The 16,702-nt window shown below is 36.5% G+C and overlaps 1 protein-coding gene across 8 annotated transcripts in view; it reads right to left on the minus strand.

Annotated features, from left to right (window-relative positions):
• The window catches only part of HELQ (helicase, POLQ like), a 48,560-nt gene that overhangs the window by 10,763 nt on the left and 21,095 nt on the right, over positions 1-16,702 (minus strand). For all 8 annotated transcript variants that reach the window (XM_055384996.2, XM_004038913.5, XM_063705394.1 and 5 more), the window contains 7 exons: positions 14,029-14,170; positions 13,571-13,675; positions 11,428-11,650; positions 9,459-9,616; positions 7,898-7,996; positions 3,472-3,645; positions 2-115 (listed from right to left, as the gene is read on the minus strand). In XM_055384996.2, the coding sequence (XP_055240971.2) occupies positions 2-115; positions 3,472-3,645; positions 7,898-7,996; positions 9,459-9,616; positions 11,428-11,650; positions 13,571-13,675; positions 14,029-14,170 (1,015 nt within the window). The remainder of the gene's footprint in view (position 1; positions 116-3,471; positions 3,646-7,897; positions 7,997-9,458; positions 9,617-11,427; positions 11,651-13,570; positions 13,676-14,028; positions 14,171-16,702) is intronic.

Below are 16,702 nucleotides of genomic sequence, written 5' to 3' on the forward strand. Positions count from 1 at the left end.
CCTCTAAAACTCCAGTAACTTCCATGAGAGGGATTAATTCTGCCTTTACACAGTAAGTCAGCTTCTTGGTAAGTTCTACCAAAAGGGCTCTGTAAACCCAAAACTCCTCAAGCTCCTGTAGAACACAAAGAAATATATAAAATTTAAATTTTGTAAGTTATTTCAAAGTTTGGTTTGTGTGATAAGGGGCTCAGAGAGAATGTTCCTTACATAAGTTCTGGAACTTGAGTTAAGCCAGAGATGAAAGATGATTCTAAGCAAAACAGATGTGAAGAAACGGGGAGGACCCTGAGGAATTTGAGGAACTGGTTTTAGGATGAGGAAAAGATTGAAAATTGAAAAATAAGTCAATAAAAAGAGTTCTGGTCATTTTAATCAAAATACCTGGAAGCAAATGCATAGTTTTTCATTTCCAAGTGACTAAAAACAATTCCTACATCTGGAATTTATCTGGAAGATGAATATTAAATATGGAAATATTCAAATGTAACATGATGTTCAATGCAACAATACAATAATAAAAATACTGGAAGCCATGAGTCAGTAACTGTTAAAGCTAGATGGGTAAATGGGAATTCAATATAATATTTTGTCATAGATATTTGCAATATTCTATTATAGTAGTTTATTTTATTTTAAAGGTCCCTTTCTAGCCTTTGGATATCACTGTGAAAGTACATGATGAATGGAACAGCATTAGCTAGCCATCTTGTGACTACTAAGAAAGAAATCAACGTAATGAAGATGGCAGAGTAAAAAGAAGAAAACCTTGAACAGAACTATTGAATCAATCAACCCTGAAGTTGCCTTAGTTCTGGCATGCCTGTTATATAAAATAATTATTTTTTCTTATTGTTTAAACCTTGATGGGTTTTTCTGTAACTTGTAGTTAAAAGCATCTTAACTAACACAATTAATGTACCATTTCATACCATTTATAACTTTTTAAAATAAAAAATACCTTAAAACAAGTTTGTCCAACCTGTGGCCCACAGGCCACATGCGGCCCAGGATGGCTTTGAATGTCACCCAAAACAAATTGGTAAACTTTCTTACAACATCATGAGATTTTTTTTTTTTTTTTTTTTTTTTTTTTAGCTCATAAGCTATTGTTAGTGTATTTTATGTGTGGCTCAAGACGATTCTTCTTCCAATGTGGCCCAGGGAAGCCAAAAGATTGAACACCCCTGCCTTGAAATATTGAAAGTAGACCAGGTGTGGTGGCTCATGCCTGTAATCCCAGCACTCTGGCAGGCCAAGGTGGGAGGACCGCTTGAGTCCAGGAGTTTGAGGCCAGCCTGGGCAACACAGCAAGATCCCTGTCTCTATTGATAATAATTTGAAAAATTATATACATGTAATATATATCATATAATTATATATTTATATTATATGTAATTATATAATTATGATTTTATAAATGAAGTAAATTAGAGTACAAATTGTCAGCTAGATTTTTCTTAGGATTAGTCATCAAATTATTGCTGTTTTTCTTGACGCTTCATAGAGTTTTTTACTTAAACGATTCTATAAGGCTCAAGTCCTCATAGTCGCAATGAAAACAAAGGGAAAAAATATTAGGGAAAGCATCTTTAAATATACAAAACAACAAATATACAAGACTTAAGAAACTACATTTTAAAGGCTAGCTTCTCCTTATTACCCATCACTTTTGTCTTCTGTTTAACTAGCATGTGCTCAGGGGGTATAAACCAACATTTAAAAATCAGCACAAGTAAAAGATATTTAGAAAGCTAAATTTGTTAAAATAATTATCATTCAATTGAAAGCCAAGTATTTTTGAATTATTTACTCCTTTCATTAGCACATATGATAGAATTAATTGCCATATACATATACAGAATATGAAGGTTTAAGAAAGGGAAAATAAAGTAAATTTTAAATTCAGAAAACAATTCATGGGAAAAAAGTTTTAAAAAATTGACTTGGAAACAAATATGGAAAGGATTATTATGCCACCCAATAAGAAGAAATTTAAACGCAGCAAAAATGGCTTATATTATAAACACATTAAAAAAGTATCTGGATGTAAAAGCCTGGTAAGCTTTATTGTGCTATTTAAAGGAATTCTGAAAGCTTATTTTAATAAAGTTTTAAATCCATCACAAATGCATACGGCCAGTATAAGGTTTCCTTCTTAAATTGTTCTATAAAATACACATTTGATGTAAAAGCTTTAAATAGCTGCCTGACACTGGAAGCAAATATATTAAATTACAGTGGCAATCAAGAGAATATGGGGCCAGGCGTGGCAGCTCATGCCTGTAATCACAGCACTTTGGAAGGCCAACCTGGAGGATCGCTTCAGCCTGAAGTTCAAGACCAGGCTGGGCATCATAGTGAGACCCCCCCCCCCACCAACCCTTTGTACAAAAAAATTTAAAAAATTGGTTGGGCGCTGTGGCTCATGCCTGTAATCCCAACACTTTGCGAAGCCCAGGCAGGTGGATCACTTGAGGTCCGGAGTTTGAGATCAGCCTGGCCAATATGGTGAAACCCTATCTCTACTAAAAATACATAAGTTAACTGGGAGTGGTGTTGTGTGACTATAATCCCAGCTACTCTAGAGGCTGAGGCAGGAGAATTGCATGAACCCGGGAGGCGGGGGTTGCAGTTAGCTAAGATTGCGCCACTGTACTCCAGCCTGAGACTCCATCTCAAAAAAAACAAAAAAAATTAGCCAGGTGTGGTGGCACATGTCTGTGATCCCAGCTACTCAGGAGGCTGAGGCAGAAGGATTGCCTGAGCCCTGGAGGTCAAAGCTGCAGTGAGCCTGGATTACACCACTACACTCCAGCCTGGGCGTCAGAGTGAGACCCAAGTAGCTGGGACCACAGGCGTGTGCCACCACGCCTGGCTAATTTTTGTTATTTTTTGTAGAGACGGGGTTTTCCCACATTGCTCAAGCAGCTGATCTCGAACTCCTGGGCTCAAGTGATCCACCTGCCTCAGCCTCCCAAAGTGCTAGGATTACAGGCGGGGGCCATGGCATCCAGTCAAAATTAAATTTTTTTAAAAAGAGAATATGGTACTAAATAGTCACATGGTAGCTGTTGGATATAGGTAACTTTCTAACCAAACACCTGACATTTTTATTACTCAGGTGAAAGACATTCACATGGAATCTACATCAATACGTTGTTTTTAACAGTTAATTCTGAATACCTGAAACTATTAATGGTGGCTTTAAGAGTTGGGTCAAAAAGACACTTTTCATTATGTGTTTTAGTTGACTCAGGAATTTTTGTATTGTTACCATAAGTACATAATAGTAGTTTCATAAACAGATAAAAACAAACATACATTTTAAATAGTTTTTTAGTGCTCTGTAATAACAGAATATGTCAACAAGGAGAAAATGCTGACATACTGACTAACTGGCTTATTAGTTTAGTAACAGTTAAAACCAGAAGATGCACAAAGTACATATCATATATTCAATGAAATTACCTCACAGAAATGTAACACACAAGATGAGAATGAGGCAGTTCCAGTGAGAAGATTTTGTATATATCCTCGAGGCATATTAAATTTTTCAGATACAGTCCAAATGTTGGTCTCTTTGAGCAAGGTATAAAGAACAAAAGACAGATATAGCCTGTTGACAACGTCCTTGTCCACCTTCTAGAAAGACACAAATAAATTCGTTTACTAGACCTGCTAAAAATGTATGTTATTAAAATTGGACAAAAGGAAAACTGAAGTTGTATTACAGAATAGCAAGGATAGAATAATTCCATAGAAACAAAACTAATTTCTAACAGATGTACTTCAGATTAATTAAAATTTATTATCATTTTTCCAACTATAATAAAAAGATAAGGCCAGGCAGAGTGGCTCATGCCTGTAATCCCAGCACTCTGGGAGGCTGTGGCAGATGGATCGCAAGAGCCCAGGAGTTTGAGATCAGCCTGGACAACATGGCAAAACTCCGTCTCCACAAAAAAACAAACAAAAAACGTGCCGGGTGTGGTAGTGCACACCTGTAGTCCTGGCTACTTGGGAGGCTGAGGGATCACTTGAGCCCAGGAGACAGAGGTTGCAGGGAGCCGAGATAGCACCACTGCACTCAGCCTGGGAGACAGAGTGAGACCCTGTCTCAAAAAAATAAAAATAAAAATAAATAAAAGTTAAAAGATAAACCAAATTATTTCTAATCTAAATTAAACTTCCTTCTACAGGGAAGGAATTGTACCCCCTCTCCATCACTCCACAAAAAGAAATGTACAAATCCTAACCCCTGGTACCTGTGAATGTGATCTTACTTGGAAACAAGATATTTGCAGATACAATTAGTTAAGGATCTCTAGGTGAAATCACCCTGGATTTACAGTAGGCTCTAAATTCAATGATTAGTGTCCTTATAAGAGGAGAAGACACAGAGAGACACAGAGAAGGCAGCAATGAGAAGATGGAGGCTGAGATTGGAGGGATGCATCTATAAGCCAAGGAACACCAAGGACTGCCAGTAACCATCAGAAGCTAGGAAAGAGGCACGGATGGCTTTTTCCTCAGAGGCTCCTGAAGGAATCAACATTGCTAATACCTTGATTTTGGACTTTTGGTCACCTGAACTGTGGGAGAATAAATTTCTGTTGTTTTAAGCCACCCATTTGCGGTAATTTGTTATGGCGGTTGTAGAAAATGAATACAGGAAAGGAAGGAATTGGGAAGAGACACTTTTACAGTTACTTGGTATTTGTAAATTGTGTACGTATGTGATTATTATTATAAATTAGACAAATGTACTTTAGATAAATATGTTAATAAGCTTGTCTATATTATAAACTAAGAGTAAATATTAGATCCTATGATTTCCACATGGTCCATGCTAAAACACCTGAAAGAGATAGAAAAATGCTTCCTGTACTTGATGATTTCGATTCTGTGTACCTGCTTTTGCCTGTGGTGCCTGATGACCATATTTGTGCATAAAGGATTTCATAGCTAGCTTAGAAACTAATTAATTCTTAAAATTGAGGGCAAAAAGATGAACTTAAAAAAGAAAAAGTAGGTATAAAAAATAAAATAGAGGTTGGGAGTGGTAGCTCACACCTGTAATCCCAGCACTCTGGAAGGCTGAGGCAGGAGGATCTCTTAAGTTCAGGAGTTCAAGACCAGCTTGGGCAACATGGTGAAACCCTGTCTCTATTTAAAAAAAACTGTAAAATAATAAAAAATAAAATAAAATATAAAATTATATCCTCCACCATAGTAAAAGAATGAAATGAGAACTTACGGTGACAAATTGAAGGATGTATGAGTTACATATTCTGCATGTTGATACTGGATCACTTTTTTAAAAGCATTAAGCTGAAAAAGTATGACAGCTGAACATCAAGTAGGAAAAGAGCTATTTAATTTCCCAATTTTAGTGCATCTTCAGTACTAACTATAAATTGAGTCAATGTAGGTTTTTTCTTAGAATGTATTTCCTAAGCCAAGAAAAATGATATAATTATTATATGGCAAAATACAATGCTTTATGCCAATTTCAAGATCTTTTGTGGCAGGGCACGGTGGCTCACGCCTGTAATCCCAGCACTTTTGGAGGTTGAGGTAGGCGTATCACCTGAGGTCAAGAGTTTAAGATCAGCCTGGCCAACACGGTGAAACCCCATCTCTACTAAAAATACAAAAATTAGCTGTGTGTGGTGGCGGGCACCTGTAATCCCAGCTACTTGGGAGGCTAAGGCAGGAAAATCACTTGAACTTGGGAGGCGGAGGTTGCAGTGAGCTGAGATCGTGTCATTGCACTCCAGCCTGGAGCCTGGGCAACAAGAGCGAGACTCTGTATCAAAAAAAAAAAAAAAAAATCTTTTGCAAGAAAACAAGAATGTTCAAAAAAGGTCAGGTGGGGGGCCTCTTTTTCAATGTGGAGAAATCAATTAGATTTTAAGTATTTAAATATGTTCTCCAGAGTTTTAAAAAATTATACCTCCAAAACATTAAACTAGTAATTAATCCATTTGTAATTAAGATAAGTTCATGTCCATACTATTTTAAATATGTATCAATTTGGCAAATATTTGTTGACTATATTACATTAAATGTAACAAAAATTCTGGATTCAAGCTTAAAAAGATATATTATTCTAATAAGATTTTTGCATGTTTATTATTATTTGATAATTAGTTCCAAATTAATGATATTGTTTTTATTTTACATTTCAGAGTTTGATATAAAAAGTTTGTTTTAAGAAATATTTTTATTCAGCATTTTGAAGGTCTAAACAACATAGCCATTTCCAAAGTAAAAGACCCAATCTAAAAATTGTGATAACATGAATGCTTAAACACTACAGATACTTTTATTTTTATTTTTGAGACAGGGTCTCACTGTGTTGCCCATGCTATCCTGAAACTCCTGAGTACAAGCAAGTCTTTTGCCTCAGCTTCCTGAGAAGCTAGGAGTACAGGTGTGTGCCACTGTGCTGGGCTCATGGAATTTTTTTTTGAGACAGAGTCTTGCTCTGTCACCCAAGCTGGAGTGCAGTGGTGTGATCTCAGCTTACTGCAACCTCCACCTCCGAGATCACGTGAGTCTCCTGCCTCAGCCTCCTGAGTAGCTGGGATTACAGGTGCCCACCACCACACATAGCTAATTTTTGTATTTTTAGTGGAGACGGGGTTTCACCATGTTGGTCAGGCTGGTCTTGAACTCCTGACCTCATGGTTGCCCACCTTGGCCTCCCAAAGTGCTGGGATTACAGGCATGAGCCACTGTGCCGGGCCCAATATTTTTGATTTTATGACACAGTGATGCATGGGACACTGCACCATCAATTTAAGTGTATGTAAACATCATCTTCCATTTTACAAAATGAAATCTGTACTGTCTATGCAAATTTAAAAGGTATAGGGGAGGTTGGGTGCGGTGGCTCCCAACCTGAGAGCCACCTGTAATCCCAGTGCTTTGGGAGAACGAGGCAGGTGGATCACCTGAGGTCAGGAGTTTGAGACCAGCCTGGTCAACATGGTGAAACCCTGTCTCTCCTAAAAATACAAAAATTAGCTAGGCGTGGTGGCAGGCGCCTGTAATCCCAGTGACTCAGGAGGCTAAGGCAGGAGAATTGCTTGAACCTGGAAGGTGGAGGTGTCAGTGACCCAAGATCATGCCACTGCATTCCAGCCTGGGCGACAGAGTGAGACTGCACCTCAAAAAAAAAAAAAAAAAGGTGTGGGGGAAAATGGAAGGTAACTAGGTTTCAATGTAAATTGGATTGCCAAATAAAATTTAAAATGAAAAAGAAAGTGTATTACAAGGGGGAAAATAACATTCTCTTAAGGAAATCGAAGGTATGGTTATGAAAGAATTACTTCAATTTCTCTTAAAGTTAGTGTATGCATTTGATAACTTGCTTCATGCCTGCAGACTGAATTTTAAAACACCAAAATATAAGATATCACACCAACGAGTATTAGCTTATCCCCTTTAACCTTCTAAAATCCTTTATGTAATATAAGTACTAGACTAGGAGTTCTTTGAGGATGACAAAAGCAGTAACAAAAAACCCAGACCTGTCCTATCTTAGAATCCTTGATACCAAATAGAAAGCCTAACATAGTTTCTAGAAAATGTATTTCCTCGTTTGAATTGAACTTATATCAGGATTGTGTAATATTATGAAAACATTTCATGCTACCCAAAAAAAGGCCATCACACTACCCAGAAATAAATGTTGTTTAAAAATATTCATACATTTTGGGTGCTCAGGTATGTTTTAAGTAGTAAAATGAGCACTATACTAATTTAAAGGAAAAAATGTAAACCAAAAAAGATCAATATAATGGTATTAATTTTGTTGAGTGAACTTAGTGAGTGAACTAAGTGTTGAGTGAACTTATTATTTAGGAAGAAAAAAAGAATGTGGTACCTTTCCGATGGCTTGGCCTGATGCTTTCTTCCCAATAAAGCTTTCAGAGACTCCAAGAATGGCAGCTACATTTTGTTCTGCTGGACTGAGTTGGCTGAACTACATGGAAAAAGAGCAAATAGATGGAAACATCAAAAAATCTGTCATGTGAACCAAATCCAGTATTTCTTTTGATATCACATTCTCATGATTCAGGATACAAAAAACAAGATAAATATATTTGTAAATATTGCAGGTTTTAAAGTTACATCATTAGGATATAACATACTTTAGAATTACTTAAAGGCATAGCCACAAGTACTGGTTTCCATGGACTATATGACTATGTTTAATACCAGATGGCTGAGGGGAAGGAGAAGGAAAGGTTTTGAGAGTAATTGCATTATATAGTGCTACTTAAAAAAAGCTTACTTCCTGAGTAATGTAAACTCAGGAAGTTGAGAAGAGATGGAGAAAAGAAAAAAAAAAACCGTAATGATTTAAAAATATGACATTAAAAAGAAAGTTAATTTCCTGTCATTAAAAGATGTATACTACCTCTGTCTAATATACGTTTTTGTTTCTGTTTTTGTTTTTTTTTGGAGACAGTCTCATTCTGTCACCCAGGCTGGAGTGCAGTGGCGTGATCTCAGCTTACTGCAACCTCCGCCTCCTGGGTTCAAGCAATTCTACTGCCTCAGCCTCCTGAGTAGCTGGGACTACTGGTGTGCGCCACTATGACCGGCTAATTTCTGTATTCTTTTAGAAGAGACGGGGTTTCACCGTGTTGGCCAGGCTGGTCTCAAACTCCAGACCTCAAGTGATCCTCCCACCTTGGCCTCCCAAAATGCTGGGATTACAGGCATAAGCCACCACATGCAGCCCTAATATACATTTATACAGCTAGCCTGTTCACAGTAAAATCATAATATACTGTATGTTACCACTTGGCTTTATAATAAGTATGGACAGTTCTACTTTGTGATGGGTTGTAAAATAAATATTCCTTTTCAGTTATTAACGTCATTGGGTTTAATGTATTATCATACTTGGCTCTGACCGAGCTTTCATGTAATTAAACTCTAAATCATCAGAGATGGTTTTCACTGTTTTCTTTGCATTCTAGGCATTATATAATGCAGTGATCATAACAGTAACTTTCTGTGGGGAAATAGGACCACAGATAATCTTTTTTTCTTTTTTTTAACCTTTACTTTTTTCAATAACAAATATGTTTATATTTCAGAGAAAAGTAACATTAAAGTTAAACAAACCATAAATGCTGTTGCCAGATTATAATTTTTAAAAACTGAAAGAAAAAATTATCCAATTCCAAATATATTTTAATAGAGAAAAAAAGTGAATAATCACTTCATAAAAAGCATATAATAGGCCGGGTACAGTGGCTTACACTTGTAATCCTAGCACTTTGGGAGGCCAACGTGGGAGGATCGCTTGAGCCTAGGAGTTTGAGACCAGCCTGGGCAACATGGCAAAGCCTCATCTCTAAAAAACAAAACAAAACAGCATGTAATAATTCATAAACAAAGTAGCCTAAGTTAAAAAAACGTTATATTCTCACCTGCCTGAAGTATATCATCCAATCAGGGTTACACTGTGAAACCAGATCATAGGGGGTTGTTAGGTAGATTAGATGAAGAAGGCTTTCAAGCACAAGTCCTTCAAGACCTTTCTTCAAGTCTCTGTACAGAATGTCACAATAAGCTAAATCTATAGTTCCTAAAAGAAAGATACAAATATTCAATCTTTCACAATTACCAGAGGGGCAAAGAGATGGTTTTAAATATTGTGTAGAAATTGCTTAAATATAGCAAAAAGTCTTCAAAATCTCTTATAACATCTTACTATATAACTATTTTGGAGGTCATTTTGATAGTACTCATCAACACTTAATAAGTACATACCTTCTGAACCAACTATTTTGGGGAATCTAATCCAGAGAAACATTTCCATATGTACCCCAAAATACATAGAGATGTCCATGCAGCCTTGTTTATAACAGAGAAAAATCAAAAAGAATGCAAGTGTCCATCAACATCAAATGGTTAAATAAATTACGGTACATCCATACTATAGATGACTGTAGTATTAAAAGAAAAATGAGATAGATTTAAAGAGACTCATCTGTTAAGATGTTCATGATATCTTACGAGAAATGTAATTTGGAAAAAAATATTTAAACGATCATTCCATTTGAAAAATAAATACACACATAAAAATATTTGGAAGAATACATATCAAACTGGTAGTAGTAGCTCCTGAAATGGGACAGGAATATGGCACTTTCCTTAACATAATTCTGAGTTCTTAGGTTTTTTTTTTTTTAACAACAGACATGTATTATTTTTCACTAAAAAAGAGCCTCAGCCTGGGCATCATCGTGAAACCCCATCTCTACTAAAAATACAAAAATTAGCCAGGCATGGTGGCATGCACCTGTAGTCCCAGCGGCTTGTGGGGCTGAGGTGGGAGAATCATTTGAGCCCAGGAGACGAAGGTTGCAGCGAGCTGAGATTGCGCCACTGCATTTTGGCCTCGGCAGCAGAGCAAGACCCTGTCAAAAACAAGCAAACAAACAAACCAACCAAAACAACCCCCACAACACTTTATTCACTGTCATGAAACAATCTCTAAGACATTATATTCAGAAAAAAAAGCAAGTTGCAGGCCAAATGTGTTGTCTCATGCCTGTAATCTCAGCACTTTGGGAGGGAGGAGGATTACTTTAGGTGAGAAGTTTGAGACCACCCTGGCAAACATAGCGAGATTTTGCCTCTATGTTTAAAAAAAGAAAAAAATTTTTTTTAATTTATAAAAAGTTTCAGAATAATATAAACGATTATTTGTTTAAAGACAAAAACTTAAAACTGTACATATGTACATATTATGCACTGAAATGAAATGTACAGTAAAGGTCTGGAAAGATATACACCAAATTGTTATTCTTGGTAGAATATTAAGATTTGTATGGTTGCTGGGAGGGAAGCATGAAGGAGGGATGCCTACCTTATTCTCTATATACTTCTGTAGTACTTTACTTATAATTCAAAACATTTTTCAACTTTTGAAAGTTGAAGGAGTTATCAGCTTATAAAATAAGATTAATGTAATTAATATAAAATTATAAATACAACTTAAATAAAGTATAATTTTTATTTTTTTATTTTTGAGATGGAGTCTCGGCTCTGTTGCCCAGCCTGGAGTGCAGTGTGGTATGATCTCGACTCACTGCAACCTCTGCCTCCCAGGTTCGAACAATTCCTGTGCCTCAGCCTCCTGAGTAGCTGGGACTACAGGCATGTATCACCATGCCTGGCTAATTTTTTTTGTATTTTAGTAGAGACAGGGTTTTACTATATTGGCCAGGCTGGTCTCAAACTCCCAACCTCAAGTGATTTGCTCCCCTTGGCCTCCCAGAGTGTTGGGATTACAGGCGTGAGCCACTGTGCCCAGCTTAAAGAAAGTATAATTTAATTTTCATTTTTTCCAATGTGTTTCCTATGATCAATAAGATTTAGGTAAACTCTTACCCTTAAATGAAGCACGTCCCAACTTTGTAATATGAAAATTATATTGGACCTCTTCTTCAGACTTATAAATAGTGTCTTTTTGCAGGAGTCCTTTTTCTGTCAGGTATCTAAGTGATTCAACAGTTATTTCCCAGAGACTTTTTTCTTTCAATAAAATCTTTTGCTGAACACCAAAAAATGTACCATTCATGAAGTGATAGATATCATCAAGATTCGTTGCAATCTGAAACAATTCAGGACATCATTGGAGCATTTTCCTTAATTCAAGGCATCACCTTGAATGCATATTAATCAAGATAACTCATTTCCATACCTCAAAGCTATTTAAATAAAAAATTAGTATTAAATCTACACAGTTGCATATATAAATTTATAATGGCAATTAAAAATTAACAAAAAATTTAGGGGGATGATAGTTATTATATTCATGCTTTTTACGAAAACATGTACTCATTTTTCATTCCAAAACTCCTTTGAATAGATCTTTAAATAATTTTTCACAATATCTCCAGAACTGTGCTATTTACTCCCCAACCAATTTTCACTAATTCTCACTCAGCCTCCTTTAGGGATCTTCCCTGCACTGCATTCCACCCACCTGTGAAAACATCCTTTAGCTCTAAAAGTTGCATTAAAGAAAAAAAAAAAGGAAAATACAACAGTTTCTGGGTGCAGCACACCAACATGGCACATGTATACATATGTAACATACCTGCACATTGTGCACATGTACCCTAGAACTTAAAGTATAATAAAAAAAAATAAAAAACAAAATAAATTAAAAAAAACTGAAAAAAAATACAAGTTTCCACTAAAACAGCGTCAGACAATATTTTGCCTAAAATGTTACCTAAAAATAGTTGATCTCTACCTATTTTTGTCTCTCTCATTCCTATCTCCATTTCTTGTTCTTTCACTGTTATTCACTATTTATAACTTACAATGGCAATCATAAGGAATACTTAACCCTCCATTTAGTATTCAGATGTAGAGCTGACTCTGAATTAGAATAATTTTTATTAGCCAATTTCAATGAAATCAGCATGTTATACTAAAATATAGTCAATCAATAAGTATATTTCTCTCTCTTACAATTCTGATGCTATTTCAACTGGAAAATTTAAGTCATAATTTCATATTAAACCAATATAAGGGGTAAGAAAAATATAATGGAGCACAGACATTTTCTATTGCTTCTTCCAACTTTAATAAAAATCATTATTAATATAGTATTCAATTAAGCTAAAATTATACTTTTAAGATGTTTAAGAACTGATACTTGGTTTTTGGATTATTCATGTACTTTGTTTTTGTACTGTTTCCTACCTAAATGATTAGAGTTAACACTGGGTGTGGAAGAGTGCAGGGGGGCAGGGGAACCTTTACTTGATCCCTCTATCTACCATCATGTTATCTTTCTATTCCTCCCTGAAAAAGTTTTTGACATAGTAATTGAAACCCACTGGGCCAGCCTCTGCTTCTGGCTTCTCAAATACAGATTCTCCACTTCCCCAACTTGGAAGTTCACCCACGCTCAGTTCCAAAGTTAATTTCATCACCATGTCCCAGATTAAAGAAAAAACAGACAAACAAACAAACAAACAAAACAGGCCAGGCGCAGTGGCTCATGCCTATAATCCTAGCACTTTGGGAGGCTAAGGTGGGAGGACTGTTTGAGGACAAGAGTTCAAGACCAATCTAACCAACATAGTAAGACCCCATCGCTAACGAAAAAAAAAGCCAATTTCATTAATTCAAGTATTTATTAAGTGCCAACCACTTGCCAAGCATTAGATTCAGTGATCTTTTTTTTTTCTGAGATGGGGTCTTGCTATGTTGCCCAGGCTGGTCTTGAACTCCTGGGCTCAAACGATCCTCCTGTCTCAGCCTCCCTAAGAGGTGGGATCACAGGTGTGAGCTACTGCACCTAACCATTCCATGATCTTTTAAAAATTATTTACGTTAATCACTGAAGGGGATGAGAAAACAAACAAAATTAAAAAGAAAAAAATTAAAAGAAAAAATTATTAAATAAAAAATTAGTATAAAATCTACACAGTTGCATATATAAAGTTATTGCATAACTTTTTAACCTCTATTATCTCAGATAACAGTAATAAGATAAAAAATTTAAGAAAAATACCTTCAAACCAATCAAAGAGAGAAATAATGTTTGGATTCCCTTGGTGAATTCCTGAACAAGATGGCTGTAACAGTTTTCCAATGGTTTAGTTATTAACTCCAATACCTATAAAGGTTAAAGCAAAACCATGCCTTGTGTTATTATTAAAAATAAATGGCATTTAATATAAATATTTTATACTTTACATAAATCTTGTGGAACCAGAAGGAGACCAAAAAAGTAAAGACAAAAGAATTTAACATTTATCTTCATTAAAAATGGAAGAAAAACAAATAGGAAAAATATTTTTTCATTGTCTGAAATACATACATTTTCAAACCACTGTAATTCTTAATCATATAGGAAAGAAAGCATCATTTAAAGAAAATTAATAATTTTTAAAAGATGATTTCATAAAAGGGCTAGACCAACTACCAAGAAAAAGACAAAAACAACCAACCAACCGAATTGAGTATTACCTGTTGTTTGTCTTTTTCTTGCAATATGAGGATACTCTCCCCAATAGTATCTATTCCAGCACGACCAGCTCTGCCAATCATCTGTTTATATTGATTCCTCTTTAAAAATTCCTTAGCAACATAGGGAGCTCTTATAATAACTCTGTGGAATTAATGAAAAGTGATACTCTACAGAAAACAGCACCAATTTAAAAAATTATTAATTTCATTATAGATTTGTGGTATTAAATTTAATGACATACTAACACAAAATAATAGGTAACTAGTGTTTACCAAGAATCTATGATTTCTTAGGTTTTTACACATATTATCTATAATTCTTACAAAACTCTTAGTTATAATATACTTTTTTATTTCATTTTTATAAAGGAATTAATTACAACTCAGTTAACTGACTTACCCTAAACTAAAAAATTAGTAATTACCAGAGCTATCATTTGAACTCAAGTCTGCCTAGCTGCAATGCCTATGATCAATCTGTAGCAGTAGTCTCCAAAGCGTTTGGACTTTATACTCCATAAATAAAAAATATGATCACACACCACTAACATATACATATCTATTTATGAATTTTTATTATTTGGAACTGTATAAAATTGCAGATGTCAACTGTTTTTGACCTACAAAAATGGTGATTTCAGCCAGGCTCAGTGGCTCATGCCTGTAATCCCAGCACTTTGGAGGGCTGATGTGGGAGGTTTGCTTGAGTCCAGGAGTTTGAGACCAGCTTGGGCAATATAGTGAGATGCAGTCTCTACAACAACAACAACAACAACAACAAAAAAAAACTGGCTGGGCATGGTAGTGTGCCCCTGTAGTCCCAGATACTTGGGAGGCTAAGGTGGGAGGATCACTTGAGCCTAGGAGGTTGAGGCTGCAGTAAATTGTGATTACATCACTGCACTCCAGCCTGGGCAACAGAGTGAAACCCCATCTCTTAAAAAAAAAAAGCAATTTCAATTATGTTCATATATACAGAAGTCTATAGTCAGTTAGTCAGCTTTCCTATCCAAAGGGAAGAAAAAACCTATTGTTTACCTATACTAGTCAACTTCCTCTTTATTTATAAATCTCATATGCAGAAAAGATTACCAAATACTTGAAGAAAACGAATAACATAAAAGAAACATAACATGAATATACAGAATAAATGACCACAAAAACCAGATAATATATGGATCAGAAGAGAACTTTTAAAAATCTTAATTAGCATTAACAGAAAATTCCAAAGAGTATTATATCCACAATATAAGAGTAGACTATTGGCCGGGCGTGGTGGCTCATGCCTGTAATCCCAGCACTTTGAGAGGCTGAGGGGGGCGGATCACGAGGTCAGGAGATGGAGACCATCCTGGCTAACACAGTGAAACCCCGTCTCTACTAAAAATAAAAAAATTAGCTGGTAGTGGTGGCAGGCGCCTGTAGTCCCAGCTACTCAGGAGGCTGAGGCAGGAGACTGGTGTGAACCCAGGAGGCGGAGCTTGCAGTGAGCGGAGATTGCGCCACTGCACTCCAGCCTGGGTGACAGAGCGAGACTCCGTCTCAAAAAGAAAAAAAAAAAAGGAGTTGACTATTGGCCGCGTGTGGTAGCTCATGCCTGTAAATCCCAGCACTTTGGAAGGCGAAGGCAGGAGGATCACAAGGTCAATAGATTGAGACCACCCTGGCCAACATGGTGAAACCCCGTCTCTACTAAAAACACAAAAACTAAAAAACATTGTGTTGTGTGCCTGTAATCCCAGCTACTTGGGAGGCTGAGGCAGGAGAATCACTTGAACCCGGGAGGCAGAGGTTGCAGTGAGCAGATATCATGCCACTGCACTCCAACCTGGCGACAAAGCGAGACTCCGTCTCAAAAAAAAAAAAAGGAGTAGACTATTATAAGGAAAGAACAACAAAACAGAGTTCTTAGAAATAAAAAAAATTAACTTTATTTAAAAATTCATAAAAAATTTGAAGGGCCAGGTGTGGTGGCTCACACCTGTCAATCTAGCACTTCAGGAGGCCACGGTGGGCAGATCACCTGAGGTCAGGAGTTTGAGACCAGCCTGGCCAACATGGCGAAACCCCGACTCCACTAAAAATATAAAAATTAGCCAGGTGTGGTGGTGGGCGCCTGTAATCTCAGCTACTTGGGAGGCTGAGGCAGGAGAATCGCTTGAACCCAGTAGACGGAGGTTGCAGTGAGCCGAGACCGCACCACTGCACTCCAGCCTGGCCACTGGGCAACAGAGTAAGACTTTGTCTCACAAAAAAGAAAATTCAATTGAAGAACTGAATAATGAATGAAAATAGTTAATGGATACAGTTAATGTAGTTAATGGATATCAGTTAAAAACTGATTTTTTTTTTTGAGACAGGGTCTCACTGTTGCCCAGGCTGGAGTGCAGTGGTACAATCATAGCTAACTGCAGCCTCGATGTCCTGGGCTCAAGCAATCTTCCCACCTCAGCCTCTCGAGCAGCTGGGATCACAAGTGTATGCCACCACGCCCAGCTAATTTTTTAATTTTTTAGTAGAGATGAGGTCTTGCTATGTTGTCCAGACTGGTCTCAAACTCCTGGGCTCAAGCAATTCTCCTACCTTTGCCTCCCAAAGTGCTGGGATTACAAAAAACTGATTTTTTGATATGGAAGGTGAAGTTGAAAAAAATTACATGGCACAAACGTGTGCT

The sequence above is a fragment of the Gorilla gorilla genome, chromosome 3 (genome assembly GCF_029281585.2).
Source record: "Gorilla gorilla gorilla isolate KB3781 chromosome 3, NHGRI_mGorGor1-v2.1_pri, whole genome shotgun sequence".
NCBI classification, from domain to species: Eukaryota; Metazoa; Chordata; class Mammalia; order Primates; family Hominidae; genus Gorilla; species Gorilla gorilla.